This window comes from Ictalurus punctatus, chromosome 19, assembly GCF_001660625.3.
Source record: "Ictalurus punctatus breed USDA103 chromosome 19, Coco_2.0, whole genome shotgun sequence".
In the NCBI taxonomy this organism is placed as follows: Eukaryota; Metazoa; Chordata; class Actinopteri; order Siluriformes; family Ictaluridae; genus Ictalurus; species Ictalurus punctatus.
The window spans coordinates 18,378,938-18,402,135 of record NC_030434.2 but is presented as its reverse complement, the minus strand read 5'-3'; the positions used below and the strand labels follow the sequence as shown (position 1 = coordinate 18,402,135).

The 23,198-nt window shown below is 37.5% G+C and overlaps 1 protein-coding gene across 8 annotated transcripts in view; it reads right to left on the bottom strand.

Moving 5' to 3' along the window:
* Nucleotides 1-15,515: 15,515 nt before the first annotated feature.
* cnot4b (CCR4-NOT transcription complex, subunit 4b) overlaps nucleotides 15,516-23,198 on the bottom strand; it is a 35,827-nt gene continuing 28,144 nt past the window's right edge. For 5 of the 8 annotated variants that reach the window (XM_053688164.1, XM_053688163.1, XM_053688159.1 and 2 more), the window contains 3 exons: nucleotides 20,061-20,291; nucleotides 18,110-18,178; nucleotides 15,516-17,612 (listed from right to left, as the gene is read on the bottom strand). In XM_053688164.1, coding sequence (XP_053544139.1) covers nucleotides 17,296-17,612; nucleotides 18,110-18,178; nucleotides 20,061-20,291 — 617 coding nt within the window. In that variant the 3' untranslated portion in view covers nucleotides 15,516-17,295. Of the gene's footprint in view, nucleotides 17,613-17,648; nucleotides 17,924-18,109; nucleotides 18,179-20,060; nucleotides 20,292-20,333 lie in introns of those variants that run through there. The other 3 variants (XM_017494520.3, XM_017494516.3, XM_017494524.3) reach the window with 3 other exon arrangements.

Genomic DNA, 23,198 nt, shown 5'->3' with positions numbered 1-23,198 from the left:
CATAAAATAAAATGTCATTGGTGTGTTTATTTGTATGGACTGTTCCCTTTACACACTGGAATGTGCACAATGGAAACCCTTGGAAATGATTTCTCATACACTCTGCAAGAAATCAAAGTCAAAATACTGAGAGAAGTTATAAATTAACTTAACATTCACTTGATGTTTATTAATTTATATTTCTCTATTTGGATAAGCAGTGCAAGTAAAAGGACAGATGGGTGAGACAGGAGCCTTAATTAGCTCCACATATTTGGGGGGGGGGGGGGGGGGGGGGGGGGTTGGTGGCTAAAAATACATGAAGTTAATATCAAACCAGAAATCATACCCAGTATATATCCAGTATCATACTCCTTGCTGTTGTTGATATTATATGAATATGACAATATATCAAAATATATTTAGATTTAGATGAGAGAGGAGAAAGGAGAATGGACAGACTGGTGAGGACAGCCAGGAAGGCTATGGAAACTCAAATAATCACTCTTTACAATTGTGGTGAGCAGAACAGCATCTCAGAATGCACAGTCCTGAAATGGATGGGCTACAGTAGCAGAAGACCAGATCAGGACAGATAGATAGATAGAAACATGGCACTACACTGCACTAAGCTGTATATAATTTATTTGCACACTACAACCCCCAATTCCAAAAAAGTTGGAACGCTGTGTAAAATGTAAATTTCATAAACCCATGTGTTATTCACAGTAAAACATAGAAAACATATCAAATGTTTAAAGTGAGTAAATGTATCATTTTAAGAAAGAAAAAAAAAAGGTATGGGGTGCATTAGTGCCAATGGAATGGGCAGCTTGCACATCTGGAAAGGCACCATCAATGCTGAAAGGTATATACATGTTTCAGAGCAACATATGCTTCCATCCAGATTCCATCCCATCTTTACTCCTGAGAAAGTCTGCCTAAGATACTCATGTTACTGACCTGTTGCCAATTAACCTAATTATTTGCAAAATATTCCTCCAGCTGTTTGTTTTTAGTAACACTTACATAAAAACAATACTTTTTTGAGACCTGTTGTGGCCATCAAATTCAAAATTACCAATTTTTTTTCTTAAATTGGGACATTTCCTCAGTTTAAACATTTGATATGTTTTCTAGTTTCTATTGTGAATAATACATGGGTTTATGAGATTTGCAAATCATTTCATTCTGTTTTTATTTACATTTTACACAGCGTCCCAAATTTTTTTGGAATTGGGGTTGTAAATAATGTGTCAAATGAAAACACCACCACAATGAAAATAATCTGCCTTAAAGCTTGCATAGGATTTTGTTTTGGTAAGTCATATACTGTGACCTTTCTGAGCTGCTGTGAGTCACCCTGACAATCCTGTAATAGCAATTCACAGTTAGCACTGTGTCAGAGTGTGACATCTGTATAATAATAATAATAATAATAATAATAATAATAATAATAACAATTATTATTATTATTATTATTATTATTATTATTATTATTATTATTATTATTATTATTATATTATATATTATATAATATATCTTATATATTATATGCCAGTTCAAATACGTCACACATCATGTTGGCCCAACTATAGGCATTAAAAGAAGTCCAACTTCATGGTGTCAGGCAACCAATCAGAAGAGAGAAACAGAGCGAGACAGTGAGAGAGTCAATATAGTCAATTCAGGCATGATGGAGTTCTAGTTTTATTCTTTCAGAACAGGTAAGGTAAGGATTTGTTCTCTGATTTTCTGGGAAGATAATGAATGATGGTTATCCTCACTGTGGAATTCATATCATTATCCAGGCGCAATGTTGCTTTAGCTGAAGAGATAATGATACCTGAAACGTATCAATACTCAGTAACCAGGCTTAGGGAGTAATGGGATACATGTAACGGTGTTACGTAATCAAGTTACCAAAAAAACCTGCCAACTGTAATCCATTACAGTTACATCAAACAACAAAGTAATCAGATTACAGGTACATTTTGTAAAAAAAAAAAAAAAATTTAAAAATTAAAAAGGGAACAATATCAAAGTTCCTTTGTCATCATTTAATACCAAAGAAACTAATCTTTTGACATAAATCAATATAGACAGCCGATTGATTATAGTTCTGATTCTCTCTTGCCAGTCGTGACACTCAGGAGTAACCTCCTGCTGCATGCACAGATTAATTTTGTGCAAAGTTAATTTGGTAGAAATTAACACAGTTCTCTGAAATGCTTTTGTTAGGGTGACCAGTGACCATATGTCCTCTTTTTCAGACCTTAAAAAGCATCTAAATTTGAGAAAATGTCCGGGATATGGCTTTAGTTTCATTATGATGTGCTTATGGTCTAATACTGAATCATGTGTTCGCATATTTACGTTGCTTTAACTCCTCTCTGTAATTCCCGCCTTCTCGCCCACCAATTGGTCGATTATAAAAGGCTTGCAGCAACTATTGGCCAAATTCCTGCCTCTCAGTCATTAGCCTCTTCTCAGCGAACGCGCGAAAGTGAAGTGCTGTTGTGTACAGTGTTGAACTGTTGCTTGACAATAGCAGCAAATGACAGCTGTCCTTAATCTAAACAATGCCCGTGACCATATAAGGTCATTCTGAATTTCATGTTATCACATTGCTTCGTATTACATGGCCATTCAGATGTGTAAATGATGGCGGAAGGTGCACTCGTGGCATCTGATATTTTATTTTATTCCATGGACATTCAAAAGAAGGTAGGAAATATATATATATGTATGTATACACACACACACACACACACACACACACACACACACACACACAAATATATATATATATATATATATATATATATATATATATATATATATTTTTTTTTTTTTTTTTTTAAGTATTTTCTCTTTACCTTACTTACATATGTGAAGTAATCCAAAAGTAATCAGAATACATTACTTTCATATTGTGATACTTGAGTATTGTGATATTTGTGATGAAGTAATTTGTAACTGTACTCATAATGCATAATGCACAACAGCAGAAGATTATTTATATTCCCAGAATTGTGTTCTGACTATTTAGGCAGACTATGTAGTGAGCAGTATGTGTTTTTGAACACAGCCCTGAATTGTCATTGCACTTGCAGCCTTAAAATGAATCCACACAGTGACATGTTGTTAATTGTCCTTCTGCATGTCACATGCAAAAGCATTTTTCTTCCAGAGATTTCTTCCAAAAGCTTACATTCAGCAGCTTTAAATTTCAAAGTAGTGTGTAGAGTACATCATTAAAATACTGTTTCGACATTACTATAGCAATAGTGAATACTATAGCATTTAACATCACGTGGTGCCTTAATGAGAGAACAGGGATGGAGAATAAGATATCTTGAAAACTGGTTCAATGGCAAAGTAGAATAAAGTAACTAAAACATTCATTTAAAGAGATTAAAAAAAAACCTTAGGCTAATGAATTCTTCATGAAAGCTTTTAGAAGAAGGGCATGACTGTGAATAGCCGCTGTTGATTATGAAGAGAGAGCTCTTGATTTGTGGTCCAGAGCGCCAAGGTGATGGAGGACCATCTTCCAACTCTGGGCAATTACCTTGCATTTCATTACCTATTTCTTTCACTCAGACATGATTCCTTGGCTTTGAAACATGCCATTAAGTTAATACTATTGACAGCCCACAAGTGCAAGTATGAATAACTGAAAAATCCTTATACTTCAGCTACTCGTTGGTGTACTTTGAACTATGAAGCCTTAAATTAGTAAGAATTAATTGCATAGTGCACTTACCATCCATCCATCTTCCATGCTGCTTATCCTACACAGGGTAGCAGGAAAGCCTGGAGCCTATCCCAGGAACTCAGGGCACAATCATCATTCACAATCACACACTACAGACAAATTGTCTTTGGACAGGGGGAGGAAACCCTCAAAGAAAGGGCAGAACATGCTGAACATCTGCTCACACAGGGCCTCCAACCTTGGACGTACAAGGCAAACAGGCTAACCACTAAAAACTATTCTACACCGGAAATTTCCCTACCATTCATTCAAAATGGAGAGTAGTGAATAAATGTGAAAGGGACTGTGGGATAGCAGCAGTGAGACCATCAGTCGAGGCACTGGGTGAAAATTTGAATTGGGTTTCAACTTTATGCAAATAAAGACAGTTTCATTCACATTTTGTGTTATAGACAGATGCCCCTCAAGTGGTGAGGTATTAATGAAGATAGAGGAGAGGGATCATCAGCATGAAGCGCTAAGTGTTGTGGATTTTAGCCATGCACACCACCAGCACACTGGGTGAAAAAAGTGGGATCACTTTTGGACTCAAAATCCCACAAACCCACTGTAATGTTTGGTGGTAATATAATGATAATGGTTGCTGGTTCATGGCTTTTGTGAAGATTGATTGCATCACAAAATAGGCCAAAACCTGGTTGCCTCTGCCAGGAGGTTAGGATTTAAACATAGATAAACTTTTAACAAGATCCAAACATCCAAATCAACACAAAAATGGCTGCAGGGACATAGAATTAATGTTTTGCAATGACCATTTACATCCCTGAACTCTACTGAAAACCTGAGGTCTTAACTGAATAAGATAGGCCACGTGCATAAATCAAAATCTAAAGGCGCTTCAAATGTTCTAAATTTATTAAAAGATCCCTGTAAAAGTGTCTCATTTGTTATTAGACATCACAGGAAGAGACACTGGGGAAGCTATTAATTGTGGGGTACACATCATTTTGATTTGTGTTTTGCAGAGAAAAAAAAAAGAAGAATGTGTTAAAATAAATCTATAAAACATATTTATATGTTTATTCTCAAAATATTAATATTTGTTATTAATCTTTGCTCATTTTCATAAAGGATGCCAATAATTCTGGAGTTGCCTATAGGTTTCATTTTATATACATTCATTTCCACATATCTGTATGTGTATTTATTGTTTATTAGCATTAGTTACTATGTTACTATTTTTCATTAAATAATTAAAAAAAAGAAAATCATATGAAAATATTTCAATGATAGTTTTAACTTGAAACCTAATCATTTTTTTTCTTTTATCTACTTTTTTTTCTTTTTGATATACAGCCATGAGTTATAATCAACAAGGAGCTAAAATACACTGGAAATGTTATAAATTCTAAATTTTTAAAATCTAACCTAGGTATAACGTGAGTCGAGAAATATTTATGATTCAGTGGTTTTTGTCTGTATACAACATTGTTTATTTATTTATTTATTTATTTATTTATTTATTTTATTGTAAGTGAAATATCCACCAAATGGATTACAGATTTATTGAGAGTAATGGACTTATGGAGTTAATGGCCTCGAAGATTCAGTGGGCACTACAAATGTCTCTCACAGAGGCAGGAATTGTGCTTCATCATCCTGTAATCGTGTAAAAGTGAAGGAGTGCATGTCTTCTTGGCCTGGTGTCTGTGATCCATTATGAACCAGTCCACCACACCACCAAGTTCTACAGAGGACTGGACTGTTAGTACAAAAAAGCTGACAACTAACAAAAGAAATCAGATTTTGGCAATGATCTGATTAACATGCACTGATAATGGAAAAACTCTATATGAATCTATGTGAGTCTAAATGAGTGTCAGTAATTGGTTTTCTCCCTAAACATATTATGTGATCTCTACAGTTGCTTTGCAACCTGCTCATAAATCCAGCAAAGAAGCATCATAAAATTCAAATTTCCTGCCACATTTCTCTTTTACACTGAATCACTTTACAGCCAAATGGATTTGAGAGCTCTATAGTTGCAAATTTGACAGGATATTGATCTTCTTTGGGCTGGTAAAGAAAAATATTTGTGGTGTGCTTAGTGATTCTGGTGCTAACTAACTGGTTGGATTTTCATTATTCCTGTGAGACATTAGAGGTTCTATGCCATGCTAATGTCATAATGGGACATTGCCAGTGCAGTTACAATGGCATTTAATAATAGGAGAAAAAAAAAATGTTAACGATCCCAAACATAAGTGATAACCTTTAGGTTTTGCTGTGAGTTCTTTAAAAAAAAATGGTGAAGAGAAACAAAAGATACTGTATTTACAGTGTGCGTATCAGATATATTTAAAATCGAAGTGTGCTTTCCATGCAATTTATCATACTGTACATAGTATACACTGATCACCCATGACATTAAAACCACTGACAGGTGAAGTGAATAATATTGATTATCTCATTACAGTGGAACATGTCAAGGTGTGGGATATATTAGGCAGTAAGAGAACAGTCAGTTCTCAGAGTGTTGCAAGCAGGAAAAATGAGCAAGCATAAGGATCTGAGCAACTATGACAAAGGCCAAATTGTGATGGGTAGACGACTGGGTCAGAGCATCTCCAAAATGGCAGGTTTTGTGGGGTGTTCACAGTATGCAGTAGTTAGTGTCTACCATAAATGATCCAAGGCATTACAATTGGTGAACTGGCAACATGGTCATGGGCATCCAAGGGTCACTGATGCATATGGGGAGTGAAGGCTAGCCTGTCTGGTCCGATCTCACAGAAGACCTCCTGTAGCACAAGCTGCTGAAAAACTTGATGATGGCTACGATAGAAAGGTGTCGCAGCTTGCTATGTAGCCACAGACCGGCTAGACTACGCATGAGGAACTGTGATGCTCTGGGTAATGTTCTGCTGGGAAACCTTGGGTCCTGGTAAGAGTATTACGGGGTAAGAATACTCTTACCCCTTCATGGTAAGAGTATTCTGCAATGGCAGGGGACATGTTCAGAAATGGTTTGAGGAACATGACAAAGAGTACATGGTGTGTACTTGGCCTCCAAATTCCCCAAACCTCAATCCAATCGAGCATCTGTGGGATGTGCTGGACAAACATGTTCGATCCATGAAAGACCCACCTCACAACTTACAGGACTTAATGGATCTGCTTAATGGATCTGCACAGCACACCTTCAGAGGTCTTGTGGAGTCCATGCCTCTGCATTTTTAACCCTTTCTTTCAGTAGATGGAAGTTCCATTTTGCTGGTGGAATGGAAATCTACTTATTGGACAATTTCCATCAGTATATACAAATGAATTATTTTGTTGCTGCATGTCTGTTATAAGATTACTCAGGACACTGTTGGGTTTCTGTGTGTAGAGTATGGTGACTCTGTGCTTACCTGAGAAATAGGAGGGGTGTGAGCCCTCTGCTGGGCAAACAATTCACACCTTTCCACAATAACATTGGGACAGAGATAAAATTGGACAGCTTTATTCAACTAAAGCTGTTTTGCTAGTTAAACACTGTATACAACTGCCACAATAATATATCACATTTAAACCTAGTAGGCTAGATAAAAAACAACAACAACAACAACAACAACAAAATACTTATGACAAACTGTTCAATTCTTAAACCATTGAGTGTCTACAACCACTATAGTACTGTGGATTGTGAAATCACAAATAAATTCAATTGAACATGGGCACCCACAAAACAGGCATATATTAATTTATTTTGTCCTCTGGTAAAAAGAATGAATAAAGGGACAAAACAATAAAAGGTTAGTTTTCCTTGTATTACTAGGGGAAATAGCCCTGCATTTCACATTTCTTCAGGATATTAATTATAATGAATTGTGACACAGTTTCCTCTTCATAGAACCCGAGCTGAGCACTCCAGTAACTTCTGCTAGATGAGAGCCAGGCTGGGACTCAGAAACCTCAGCATGAGCAGCTAATGCACTCTTGACATACAGGAAGTGCTGCCTCCTCACTCAAATTATGCTAGTTCTCTGGCAGTGGCAGTGAGAGTATTTAAAGTGCTCTGGTGCAGAGGTTTGAACTCATGCCTGATTCTCTTCTCTGCTCCATTTTTATCACCCATGCTAGTCTTTGGTCTTGATGCAGTTCCGAATGCACACTTTCAAATAAGCACAGACTGTAGCAGTTTTAAACAGAAGGCACAAAGCACAGGGTCAGACATGATACAGCCATGATTTCACTGATTAAAAAGTGTTAAAAAGAAATCAACCTGCTCTGCCTCAAATCAACTGCGTTGGACTTGTTTATGTTCGAGTTGTTCATTTGTAGTGTGTGTAGACTCCATCTTTACTTAAGGAGAATATCAGGGTGTTCTCTGGAATGCAGTTGTTTAGAGTGACTCACTGCAAGCGCTGCAGGAAAGTGGCCAAACCCTTAACAAAGGCATGAAAAATGTGCACACATACGAATAACCTGAGTGAAATGTTCCTTTTTGTCCCACTTGAACTCGGGAAGGAGTGGTTTAGTTATGGACAAAAGCATTTTGGTCTAACTCCTGAAAGTACGTTTTTAATTGTATTGCACTACATTATATATGCAGTATACACTGCGTATAACTAACATTGTAATATGTAGCATTATCTCTTTACATGTTATCCTATATTCACTCTCTGTCTTAGCTCATATTAGCTCTCTATATGTAAGCTAGTAGAAGCTTTTTATATATTAACTAGTACTAGCTCATTAGCTAGTATTAGCTTTTTATGTTGACCAGTATTAGCTTTCGATTGATTTCGGTAGATTACAGTTGTTAGAAACTTTTTTAACAAGTTCAAAAGTTGTCTTGAGCCAGAACACTGTATATAGGGCTAACTACATAGTTTTACTTCCATGATCTGGTGCTATCTTAGAAATTAGCTGACAGGGGCGTGTATGATGGCTGCGTTATATTGGATTGCTGTCACTTTACCATGTCCCAACAGTTTTCAAACAACTGCTACAACATTTTATATTCAACATATTCATATTCACCTTCTGGAATGCTTCTCCAACTCTACTGATAATCCAAAATATCGGGGGGATAACAGATTTTGGAACTAATCCTGTGGGAAACTAAAAAGACATACTGTAAAATGCATATTGGCTCTTATTCATATTTTATCTTGATGGCTTATTTGATCAGTCTGGAATTAGAGGTAGCCTTTTTTCCCCTCCTTCTCCTGTTAGACAGAGAAAATAAATAAAGATTACCCAAAAAAAAAAAAACCCCACACACAAAACATTAACATGACTATGTTAGCAAAAAAATAAAAAAGTTTTCATACCCCCTGTCACTCATACCCCCTCATATCCAGTATATGTATACCTACATTTATATGCTTTTATTTTGCACTACACTGCCATGCTATCCTGCAGTATCCTATAAGACGATACTATTTTCTCAAATGTTGCTGTTCTGTAGAATCCAATAGTGTCTCATTTTGGTTTAAAAATAATTTTGCATGACAAAACACATAAGTGGGCATTTCAGTAGATTTTGTGCATGGTCAGTGCTTTAAATTGTGTTTGTATTGCTTATAAGAAGAAACTGGATTCAATTTTTTTTTTCATCCAAAACTGTGATTCATAAATAATGCATTGAAAGATTCACCATCAATTCTAACATTTTTATATCTATGAGTTTCTTTCTTAATCGCTCTGCTGAAGATTACATGAACAGAGATCAGTGGAGTGAAGAGACGTCGATGAGACTTGTGTTTAAACGCCAGCCCTGACTTTTACCTCAGGCGATGAGACAGAGCCTTATGTGGATGATGCTGGTAATCAAAGTGATAACTCATTTCCCATTGTAAAGGTGTAATTCTTTATATTATAGTTATGTTATTTGTCCATAATTAGATTAGGTTATAAATGTAGAGGTAGGCAGGGTGTCTTTCAGTGACTAGAATCTTTAACATGCAATTTTCTCCCTTTTGGGGGGAATTTAAAATGTTAGAACTTTACTTGAATTAAGTCAATGTTAAAATTGGAGAATACTGTATGACAGCAGTTATCCCGGGCTGCCATATATATGTTACATTTCTCCTCCTGTGTATTCATATATGATCATATATATTTATACAGTACATGGACAACAGATATGTCCCAAAATTGAAAACTTCTAACTATTTTCCCATTAATGACAAATACGTCCATATCAGTATGACATATATTATATAAGTGCAATACATATTCAGATTTATCCTGGTTATGGGTCACCATGGTTTACATTACTTATTAGTTTATATTTTGGAAAATATAACCAAATAAGTTTATTAGAAAATACCATCTGCGAGAGCAGGTGGAAGAGAGATTAAAAAACAGTGAAGCACAAATCATTACATCATCCATATTAAAATGAAATGCATGTCCACATATTTAATTGGTGTTAGGCCACCATGAGAGCTTCAGTGCACTGGGTTGAATGCTGTTCTTCCAAAAGATACTCGTGCAATTGGTGTTTGATGATGGTGATCAAAACCAAAATATCCCACAGGTGTTCAATTAGACTGAGATCTGTTGATTGTGAAAGGTCAGAGCATCATTTTCATCCTAATTAAACCAGTCAGTGAGCCCTTATGCCCTGTGGATGGGGCAGAGACCTGGAGAACAACACTCCCATCAGGATAGAAATTGGAGCATTAGCTAGTATTACTTTATCTGCTAAGAAATGATCAGATACCTGTTAGCTAAAGTTATAGCTTTCTATCTGATCTGGCCATGTAATTAATGGTAGTTACGTACAACCTCTGGCAAAAATCATGGAATCACCACACTGAGAGGATGTTCACCTGGTTTTTTACTTAATAGAAAAGAAACAAAATTACAGATATGACACAAAACAATTTTTGTTTAATAGCTGAACATTCTGGCTTCGTGAAACATACCTCAAACAAGTTAAATGAAATAATTTTAATTAATGGCATTTTTTCCCCCAGATCAAGTTATGGAAATCACTCAATATTGAGGAAAAACTTACAGAATCGCCTTATAATTTGCATTTCTAAAACAAACACCAGCACAAATCTAAAAATATGAATTAGACTGCAGTTAAAAGAGAGTGTTTATAGACCTTAACCTTGGACTTTTTGAAAGGAAACATGGCCCCAACAAGACAGTTGTCCATATGAAACTCCTTTCAATGAAACATATAAAGATGACTGTCTGAAGAAGATCAAATTTTCCCACTCATTAATGATATGGGGTTGCATGTCAGGTAAAGGACCAGGGGAGACCTCCACAGTCAATGCACAGGTGTACACTGAAATTCTGGGCACTTTTCTAATTCCATTGATAGAAAATGGGTTTGGTGATGAAGTCATTTTTCAGGATGATAATGCATCTCGCCACAGAGCAAAGAGTGTTAAAGCTTTTCTTCAGGAAAGGCAGATCAGCTCAATGACATGGCCAGCAAACAGTCTGGATCTCTGTCTGATTGAAAATTTATACTGGAAATTTAAAAATTGGTCCATGATAAGGCTCCAGCCTGCAAAACTGATCTGTCAACCATTATTCGAGAAAGTTTAAACCAGCTTGATGTAGAATATTGTTTTTCATTAGTGAAGTCCACGCCTCAAAGAATTCAGACAGTCATAAACGCCTAAGGAGGAGCATCAAAGCACTAATTGTGAATTTTTCCTCTACTTGATCTGGAAAAAAATATGACATTAATTAAAACAATTTAATTTGTTTGAGGTATGTTTAATGAAGCCAGAATGTTCAGCTATTAAACAAAAATTGTTTTGTGGCATATCTGTGATTTGTATATTTGCTATGAAGTAAAAAAGATGGGTGAGCATCCTCTAGGTGTGGTGATTCCAGAATTTTTGCCAGGGGATGTAGCCCTCACATTTCAGATGTTATCAGGGTTTGAAATGAATTTTATAGCTCTGTGGTTAGTTGTTTTTCAAGTTTAGTTGGCAGTAAGGATTTTCAGTAAGCAAAAAGTGACACAAAGTGAAATATTTCAAGACTTTTTTTGTTTTAATCTTGATGATTACGGTTTACAACTCACAGAAATCAAAAATCCAGTATCTCAAAATATTAGAATAAAGAATTTATAATACAGAAATGTTGACCTTGTGAAAAGTATGTTAATTTATGCACTCGATACTCTGTCGGTTAATCCTTTTGCATGAATTACTGCATCAATGCGGTGTGGCATGGAGGCAATCAGTCTGTGGCGCTGCTGAGGTGTTCGTTATGGAAGCCCAGGTTGCTTTGATAGTGACCTTCAGCTCGTCTGTATTGTTGGTTCTGGTGTCTCTCATAGATTCTCTATGGGGTTCAGGTCAGGCGAGTCGGCTGGCCAATCAAGCACAGTAATACCATGGTCAGAAAACCAGTTACTAGAAGTTTTGGCACTGTGGGCAGGTGCCGAGTCCTGCAGGAAAAGGAAATCAGCCTCTCCATAAAGCTCGTCAGCAGATGGAAGCATGAAGTGCTCTAAAATCTCCTGGTGGACGCTGCATTGACTCTCGACTTGAGAAAACACAGTGGACCAACACCAGCAGATGACATGGCATCTCAAATCATCACTGACTGTGGAAACTTCACACTGGACTTCAAGCAACTTGGAGTCTGTGCCTCTCCACTCTTCCTCCAGACTTCTGGGACCTTGATTTCTAAACGAAATGCAACATTTACTTTCACCTTCCCCGTGTTTGTGGTTATGTGTACTGAACCAGACTGAGAGATTAAAGGCCCAGGAAACCTTTGCAGGTGTTTTGAGTTAATTAGCTGATTAAAGCTCTTCTCAGGTCGACATTTCTGTATTATAAATTCTTTATTCAAATATTTTTAGATACTGGATTTTTGATTTCCATGAGCTGTAAGCTGTAATCATCAAGATTAAAACAAAAAAAAAGGCTTGAAATATTTTATATATTATTCTAGAATATATGCAAGTTCCACTTTTTGAATTAAATTACGATAATCAAACTTTTTGAGATGCACCTGTATTCTGTAACGATTTATAATTCCACTAACCTGTGTCACTCAGAAAAGGATAGGTTCCTTTTTGGTTCCAGTTCCTCTCAGGGAGTTTTCCTTGCTGCCAGCTTGCTCATTAGAGATCTAAACCTATTATTTTCAATGGAAAAAGATAAAATTGAATAGTAGTGGATTGAATATTGAGACGGACCTGTACAAAAGACCAATTTGCTGAGAGTATTTTAATTCATTTGAAAATTTAGTAAAGTGAATTTTATCAAAGGTTTTTAGTTCATATGAAAAGAGAATGGTTATTTGAGTGTACGTACAGTACCAGTTAAGTGCACGAACAGATTTCAACACAAGTATATTAGAGGAAACATTAAAGCTATGCACTCACAAAGAACCGACTCAAAATGGCTTAGAATGCAGCGAAAAACATTCAGTAAACTGTGGTGAAACTTTTGACTGATAACTGTTTATTAACTCAGTTAACACGGTCATTTAAAGGACATTTTTACTAGAACTTAATGGACCCTCTAGATTTCGGGCAGACTGAATGCTGAACGTTTTTAATGTGTATTCCAGCTTTTAAAAAATTGTTGCATGAAAAAAAGTATCTAGATTACAGGGTTGGTTATGGCAAAGCAGCACCAATGACTTTATATGGCACAACAATGAACATTGGCACACATCTCCAAGGCACGTAGTTTGATCCCGAATTCAGAATTTTGCATGGTTTCCCAAACTCCATGTGGGGTTCCTCTGGGTTCTCTGGTTTCCTCCCACTGCCGGTATGATTAATTGCTGCTAGGTGTGAGCGTGTGTGGGATGTACATGGGGCCCTGTAATGAACTGGTGGCCCATCAATGTGAGGTGTGAACACAGGATAGGCTCTGGATCCACCAGGACCCTGACCAGGATCAAGAGGTTACTGAAGTCATTTTTAACAATGAATTTACTAACAATTCATTGTTAAAAACGGTACATGAAAATTCATAATTCATCTTCAGCACTGGGTTGTCTACTGTTATACTGTGACACTCTCTGGGTACAACCATACTTATTTATTCGTATTTGTTAAATTAAATATAGAGTTCACTACATTGTGATCAGTGACAAAGCCAATTTAGCAACCTTGATGTATTCAAAGCCTAGCGTTTGGTTTGAGCATCTTTTCAGAATCTCCTAATGCGACATTTACATATTAAAACATACATGACTAAATATCTGATTGCTCGTAAGCTAATATTTCTTAGTTAATTGATCAATTAAATTCTGACTCTCACTGTTTAGTGTTAACTCCTTTCATCAACATTATCACTTTGGATTTCTACATTAACTGCAATGCTGTTTGTCTACCTGCTGATGGGGGTTGTAATGGCTAGTAGTTAATTATACAGGTAGACATTGACCTGATATGGCATTACTGCCTGTCGCACCTCCTCCGGTGCCCCTAGCATTACTGCTCTTTCTTCAACCCTGCCAAAATGCCGAAAACAGGCCTCGCCAGTGACTAAGGCTGTAGCAAGACCCACTGGTGCCGTTAATACATGCTCAGTGCCACTAGTTCTATAAGGCATAGGTCAGCTACAAGGTTGTCAGCTGGGTACCACCACTCAGTGTTTCGCTCCATTAAACCTGGAACGTCTCCTGGTGGCAAAGCAGTGGCAGGCTCTTCTCCTTGCCGCCCCCTGCAACTAGACCTCGGATTAGATGTTACTATCCAAACACATCTCCTTTCTCCACAACCAGAGCCAAAAGCTGCTTTTCTCTGCCTCTTCAGCCAGGTCTTTCAGGGCCATCCATTGGTTTGCTCAAGTTACTCACATATCACTCAGGAGGCGAACAGTTGATGTTCCAACAAAAGCACGGAAGCCTCATTCTACCAAGTGGATGATTCTCCAGCCAGCCTCCTTGAACTCACTGAAGCGATCCAAGTACTTCAGCCTCTTCGTCTCAAAATCAGCTTCTATTCCTTCATCCCGAGGGACAGTTAGCTCGATGTGAAAGAACTCTTAGCATGGTGCTTGTGTTGCCCCCACCTTCTCTAACAAACTGGACATGCTGACTTACTGGTGGAGGATGACCTCTACTTATGACACATCTACGCCCTTCCAGCAGCTCGGCCTATCTGGTCAGGACTTGATCATGTCACCATCAGTAGCACCCTCGGGAGAACGTAATGTTGCAGCTTGACAAGATGTGCTGAAGGCTTGCAAGTGGTACTGCTACAGATTGAGATCACAGAATATTTTTCTCCTATTAAACTCCATTGTAACGGTGCTGTCGATGTCCTCCTGTGACATCAGCATAGCACACAACCCGTAACGCTGCATTCAATTTAACTCATAAGTGGAAAGTCTCAACTTGGAATAACATCAATTTCAACCTCCTGCCTTAGAGTTACAAATTTGGGCCCATGATTGTAATTTGTTAGCAACAGTCGTGCCAACTAACAGTGATGACTGATGTATATTTTTCCTCCTCAAAACAGTGAACTGTAGAATGTTACATATTTAACAAGCTAATATTTCTGTATGTTAACTCATGCAAAGCAAACACTAGTACATACAGCTTTACCTATTTAAAAGTAAATAAATGTTACTTTGTTTACTGTTGATGCAGTGAGCAGCCATCACATGCTGAACTCCAGACTATCCGAGTAGGAAGTTCTAGTTTTCTTTGGTTCTAGTTAGATGGAGGTTGAATGTATGGAGTTTTAGTCTAACGCAGAATGTTTTCCGTAGCAACAGCGAAAATAAAGTACCGACCAACAAACCAGCATCAGAATCACTAAACACATCACAAATATTCACAAAGATATTCATGTTTCCTTAAAACTTGGTGATGAGAAAAATGTGATGTACGCTTTATTCTGTGGCTGCATGGGAAAAAGTTTCAACATCCGCTTCATATTTAGTCTTTTATTAAACATTGTTGTCTTTTTTTCAGACCTGCAGAGAAACAATTCCTTTGACTCTTCATCTTAATCTTTAGCATTGCGTAAAACCCATAGTTAAATTGTACTGGTTTTATCTTAAGATTTTTCATTTAATCACTGCTCTTCAATACTGCTGAATACTGAACAGTTGGCAAGAACCTACAAGTGGTACAGAACTAAGACCCAAAAAAGAAAATGAAAGGAGGCAGAAGTACAAGAGTGCATTTTTATGACCTGTGGTGAAGCCCTGTGGGGGTGGGGGGGGGGTGATTTGGACAATAAACTGTTGCCTACCAGTGCTGCTATCCCAGCTTTCATCAGCAACATGGCTAGATTATCTGTCTTCTTTGAGAAACACAAACACAATCACTTTCCTGTTATCTTTCCTGACAATCTTAAAATGGTCTTGAGTGAGTCAAATTAACAACTGAATTTTCTTTTGCACTACCAAAACACAGCCTGTCCCCCAAATAAGTTTTCTTCTGTCTGACACCCATCGGTGCAAGGAACACACTTAAGTGCTTTTCTCAGTGATGAATGGAGATGCATCATAATTTTGTTTGTGTCATTTGTCTCAAAATGACCTCCCCGTCAGAGTTTGAATAAAAGCGACGTCTCTCCAAACCTTTCAACGTGTTACTTCAAGGGAGAGTAAAATATTTTATATATCTCATAAAGGAAAACCCAAAAATCGTGATTCAATTAATGGCAGCTATGAAAATCACCACACGGTGGTGCTCCATGTGCTACGCCTGCCCTTTGATCAAATGTGTCTTACAGCTTGCTTGTTCTATAAAATGGGGTTTCCGCCTTTTCTCTTTGCAAAGCACTGCCCTCTGATACAGAGGTTACATCCAGTGCTGCAGCTGGAAAGCCTCTTGCACATCCTGGTACCAGTCAGCTGGTAAGAGGGTCATGAACAAGTACATGAAAGAACACATGTAGGAAAAAGGGAGTGTGATTGAGGACACATCCCGGCTGAATTTTTTTAAGGCATGATGCGTAAGCTGTAACCACGCTCAGAGTTAACTTCTAAAAGGCCTCTTTCTACAACCTGAAGAAAAGAACAGAGGCTCAACATTCAATTGAGAGGGAGAATATAAAAAAAAAAAAAGCATGGAGATTTCTCCGTTACTCACCTCTGATCTTTCAGGGAAGTTGAAAGTAAAGAATGCAAAGCAGAAAAAGCTAAACAAAGATTTTTTTTGCTTCATTTCTGTGAAATGTCACAGCCTTAATAGGTCATAGGGAAGGGCCTCCTGGTTGTGCACAGAGACAGAGAATGGGTACATATTTGGTAGAGATTTAAAGGCTGCTTTGCTCAACACACTCGAATGTCTGAATGGAATATTCTCTAGTACTCGAATCCATTCACTTTCATAATTTCCACATAAACATGATTCGTATCATTGCCAAATTCCTTACTCTCATTAACAATGCTTTGTTCAAGAACTTCCTTGCTTATGCTGGGATAAGAGCACTTGGGCAATATGAACCAAATACTAAACCAAGGAAAATGTGAGTTAACACGAGCTCAAAAGGCCAAGAAGTGAAAAGGCGGGGGAAAAAAGAATACATAATCTCATAATTACTTTGGATTTACTTGTATTTTCATGTTTATTCATCTTGCTGTATGTGTTGGGTTTTCTCGGAGTAAAGGAAGGGGGTGTTAGTGTCCCAGTCCCTAGTGGCGGTCCAGTCCGGCACTCTGCAGCAGGTCTGTGGGGGGCTGAGCCGAGGCTCTGAACGCTGTCTGGAAACCTGGTGGGGGAGAGTGGAACTGGCTGGCAGCACCGGCAGTGCCTGGGGGCAGGTAGGGTGCCCAGCTGGCTCTATGGAGAGACATCTGGGCACTAAAGGGTGTACTGTGTGAGGGCTGAGGGGGTACTGTGGAGCCGGAGGGTACGTCCAGCTCTGTCAGGGCTTGCAGGGATTTTAACCAATGTGGAGGACTGTCGTCCTGAAGAGAGTCCAGACAGTTGGCTGAGGATGCTGGGACACCTATAGAACAGAAACGAACAGCAAATGAAATCAGACCAAACTTTGATGTCTATACATTTTCAAATCTACTCAGAATGCAGGCCACCATTAAAGAACTTGAACATAAGGAGTAGCCATTAAAGGATTAATTACCATGGAAACAGGAAGATACGTTCTACTATTTTGTTCAGTGTAAAGTAGTTGAAACATTGCACACTCAGAGGTTTGGCTGTGAATCGCTCATTTTAAACCTCTTCTGGATGATAGATGATGCCCAGCAGCACCCACCAACACTCAGACAACAGACGTGACCTTCCACACTGATCATCCTCCTTATAAAAGCAAGCAGTACAAATGTGCTTAAATCACTGCCTCTTCAGACATTATAATTCTCTCTTAAGGAAGGCAGCTTAGATAAAATCGAATAAACAACTGTAGAACATGGCCGAGATTTGAATGATGTGGAGAGACACAAGGTCGCCCCGGTACTTAATTTGTGCTGCAACAGAATCCTTTACCTTTCAGATTTGAAGTGCCTACAAGCCAGAACTTATTTACATGGATCAGACAGCTCTGCAGATTTTCTTCTAAATAAATAAATAAATAAATAAATAAATAAATTTATAAATTTGAATGAACATTCATATTTTATGTGCTACCCCCCTTTCAAATATACAATCAACTCATTTCCACCATGACCAATTGTTAACTAGTAATGCACTCTAGTAGTGTTCTCGTTTTATCAGTAACATGCTCACATCACGGATATGCTGAATCAAGGCAAATGAAAAAATACGTTTTACGCTCAAGGGAGTGGTGCAATATTGGCATTTTTGTGGTTCTTCACCTTTCAATAAATACCAACGGGTCAATCTGGCGTGACCTACACGGCACCTTGTGTACACCATTTGATCCTGTCTAGTTTTAAAAGGTTAAGTGCATATAGATCCTACTACAGGGATAATTTAAAATAATTTGTTATTTTGACATTTTCCCTGTTCCGCTTGTCAAATATATACTGGTTGATCAAGGGATTAAGATCGGAAGGTGGGATTTTGCATTCTCTGTTTCCATGAGGGCTTTAAAAGCAAAGGTGGTGTAATTTCAGTTTCTGTACCACAAAATTCACCCCTGTGCCGTATTAGCATTTTAAGAGTTCTAAAGGATACTGAACTAGTACAGACAAGCGGAGAAACACTGCTCGAAAAACTTGGAGATTAAAGAGTCATCGCGTCGTACATTCGAATTGCTTAATCGCACGCAGTGTGAAAGTTCCTTAATACATGTCCAGTTGAGTCCTCCAGCCTAAAATGAAATTGTTCATTTTACAACGTGGCAAATCCCTCATTGTGCCTCGGCTATCATAATTACGCTACTGGCCTTTATGAGGGCATTCAACACTACTGTATTATGTGCAGACTTTGGAGCACTGCTGCGTCTGCATGTTCTGGGATCTTTTCCCTCTCTGTCCACTTTCTGGAACATGTTTCGATTACCTCACCTTACCTCATGATTTACACATTAAGCACTGGTCACCCCTGAGCCTCAGTATCGCAATTACTTCTTATTGCGACTAACTTCAATAAGAATCTGTCTATAAGACCTACAAGACACATTTACACCTCACATTTTACACTATAAAACTATTAAAGAAAACGGTTAAAGGTTTCCATGCATTATTTGGTTCCCTGCAAGAGAAAAAAAAATGATGTAGCTATTTCATGGTTAAAAAGATTAGCCAAGACCTTCTGGTATGTAGAAAGAGCTAATAAATTTAAGACTAATATAAGATCATAAATGCAGTGGCACTGGTTGAGAGACATAATATAGCTCTGTTTATATATATATATATATATATATATATATATATATATATATATATATATATATATATATATATATATATATATAAATAAAATATATATATATATATATATATATATATATATATATATATATATATATATATATATATATATATATATGTGTGTATGTATGTGTGTGTGTGTGTATATACACCAAAAAAAGGAACTGATTTTTTTTATTATATATAATAAAAAAATCAGTTCCTTTTTTTGGTTGAGTCCTCGCTCATATAGATACAGCCACAATGATGTTATCGGCTTTTTGTCTGAAGTGGCTTTGATGAAAAATTGTTAACTGTGATTTCTTCAAAGCCCTGTCATGACTCAGCACTTGCCACTATTAAAAAATAACCGAATGTGTCCGTACCCCCTTTATCCCATTTCAATTATGCTAATGCAGAAGATAATGCAAAAAGAGAGTTCAATTAATCATTCGAAAACCCTCAAGGATGTGTCTGTTTAAACTGTGAATTAAATGTCACTTCTAAATTGGTGGGACTGAAGCTACACTGGTCCACCACATAATGACAGTGAAGCACTTTTGTGCATTCGCTGTTGTGAGTCTCAGGAGAGAAATAAATAAACTGAGGACTTGGTAGTGTACCTGTGATGATTGCTGGGTCCATCCAGCTGGCCGTGCCGTCCCAACTCAGGCTGTGCGTCATGCCCCCTGTGTGGTTCACACCGGACGAGGACGATGAGGAGGACGAGGATGAAGACGAAGACGACGAGGAGTTCGGCAAGCCACCAAAATTGATATTGATGTTGGGTAAAAGAGCTCGAAGGCCATCTTGCCACTCTTTGACATTTATACTCTCTACTGAATTGCTGTTATCTGCATGGACAGCGAGAAAAAGAAGAAAGGGGAAAACAAAAGGACAGTGGTAAGGGGATGAGTGGTGTATTCTTAAAAAAATGAATACATATTCATGTACATTTAAAAAAAAAAAGGAAAAAGAAAAAAAGAAAAAAGAAAGTCACTATTACAATAAAATGACCAAAAACAACCCCAGAGTATTTTCTGGGTTTATGTGAATATACATACAAGGAAAGAAATGGAATTAGTGAGAGGAGAGCTCTAAAGATTTTACATTACATTTATTCACTTAGCAGATGCTTTTATCCAAAGCGACTTACAAATGAGAAAGATACAAGCAAATTTTACCTTCCCATACACAGTTTGTGCCCAAGGCTCATCCTTGTTTCAGTGGATATTTCATTCGAACAACAAAAGTAGTACATAAGAACTGCTGCAGTAATCATAAAGACTATCCTGTGCTTATTCTACTCTTTCAAAACATTTAGTACTGTTTCACACAATAGTAAGAGTATAGTGGTAGAAGAGTAATGATTTATAATCCCACGCAGAAGTTTCGATGCAGGACGATGGGGTCCCTTTTGAATACGGTTCCTCTCAAGCTTTCCTCCTCTGGTTTGCTCATTGGTAATCTAAATCTACATACTGATTTCTGTAAAGCTGCTTTGTGACCCTAACTTCTGTTAAAAGCTCTAATCAACTTTAAATGAATTAAACCAAATTAAATCTGACTCTTGGAACCATCACTTCCAAGTAAAAAAAATAACTGGGAGTCAAGCTGTGGCAGAAACAGTTAGTGTCTGAATAGAAAGAGAGAGAAAAAAATAATAGATTCAGTATTACCACTTAGAAGCTGATGCAAATTCAAAAGCTAGGTGCTAAAAGGAGCAATAACACAGCCACATGTTTCTATTAGGTATGTGGGGATACATAAAACTGAGAGCTGACTATCTTCTAATATCAAATCCAGCAAAGTGCATCTGTAGAAATTGAGCAGCGTGTCCTGCAGGTTTCTTCCAATAACACCACTTTCCTGAATATTCCACTCGCCAACATAAGCGTCCACTTCGCTGTAAAACACAGCATATGCCCGATTCCTACAATTTAGCTTGTGCTGACATCAATGAGCTGAATCGCTACTAGCTTCACTGGATGTGTAATTTGATTTCCCGTGCCTCGAGCAGTGCTGTCGATATACACATCTGTTTCGCTGTCAGGAACTTCAATTCACACTATTACTGTTACCTACTACGCGACCTTTACATGCGCCTAAGCAAAGTGAAATGCTTTTAGAACCGTTACAGGACACAATGCAATTTGTTTTTCCAAAACATTAGAAGCACCAGCTGTAATACAATCAGAAAAAAAAGGTTGCTGTGTTTAGGCTATACTGCAATTCTTCTCGAGTACAACTAAAATGTGTCGTTACTGTTGGCTCAAGAAAGGAATGCCATTATTAATAATACAGTAGCATTGAGAAGGTATATAATAAGTTTGTACCAGTATTATATTTAAAGCAAAGAATCCACTTTCCCCTCCTCCTCCCCAAATAACTATAGCACACCATTCGTCAATGATGACATGCACTCACACACGTACTACAATTTTAATTTTTGAGTACCTGCTAAATTCCACAAACAGCTAAAATCAGGGTTTTTGCCCCCCTCCCTTTTTTTTAAGTCACCAAATCCATTCTATTTTTTAGTCATTTTAAAAGGTTTTCTGAATGAGCAAAAGAAAGTACCAGGTTTAACATGCTTCTTTTTAGAGCTCTGAACATCAGAAGCCTATTTCATCTTGAATCTACTGTGAGAAGTCTTGGCATGTTTAATGCAGGATAGCTTGGAGCGACAGTGAAGGGAAAGGCAAGCACTGCTTAAGAGAACAAAGTCAATAAAAAGTGCATATGGAATTGCTTTCCAAGTGGTCTGAGGATACAGAGGATCTGGAGAGAAGAAAATTCTCACAAAAAGGTACGACACATGCAGGTTCTGGCTTCCGAAAAATACAGTGACTATCGGCTTGAAATTTCAAGGCATTTTTCAGGTCACGTGTAGCGTCGCTTTATTATTAAATGAATATATAAAGAAATATTTGAACCACAGTTAATTATTTATGCTCCAATTTCAATTCATTATTATTTATTAACTGGCACATATGATCAATTTAATTACTTGGATTTTTTTTTTCAATTTAATTAATACAGTCCAAAATATAACTCCTGGCTCTGTTGCCATCTCTAATTGGCATGCCGCTGAGATTGCTATGGTCACGGATGAAAAGAAGCTCATCCATGAGAGGGAGAAAAGAAGGGCGATACATGACCCTTCATCTAAATGGTAGGAGGACATTACTTGTTAGATTACAGAACATAAATGCTGCCATACAGAAAAGCTCCATAATAATACAATAGGAATCATGCAGTCTGGAATATGCAATACATATGCTTGATACTAAAATTATTAACACTCCTTAATCATGTATGTTGGTTGGCTGTTATGTGATCCTTCAGATCAAAACATTTGAATGGAATAAGATATACACTGAACTAGCCATTTTAATAGGAATACTTGTACTCTTACACATTCATGTGGTTATTAAACCAGCTCATCATGCAGCTGCTCTGCAAAGCATAAACATAATGCAGATACAGGCCAAGACTTTCAGTTAATTATACACAAGGAACATCAGAATGAGGGAAAATGTGATCAGTGTTTTTGTCTGTGGCATGGTTATTAGTGCCAGACAGGTTGGGTTGAGTATTTGAGAAACTGCTGCTCTCCTGGGATTTTCACACACAACAGTCACACACAAGTGTTTACTCAGAATGGTGTGAAGGGGGAGAAAAATAAAAACAAACAAACAAACAAAAAAACACCACACCCAGTGATCGGCAGTTCTGCAAGCAAAAACACCTTGTTGATG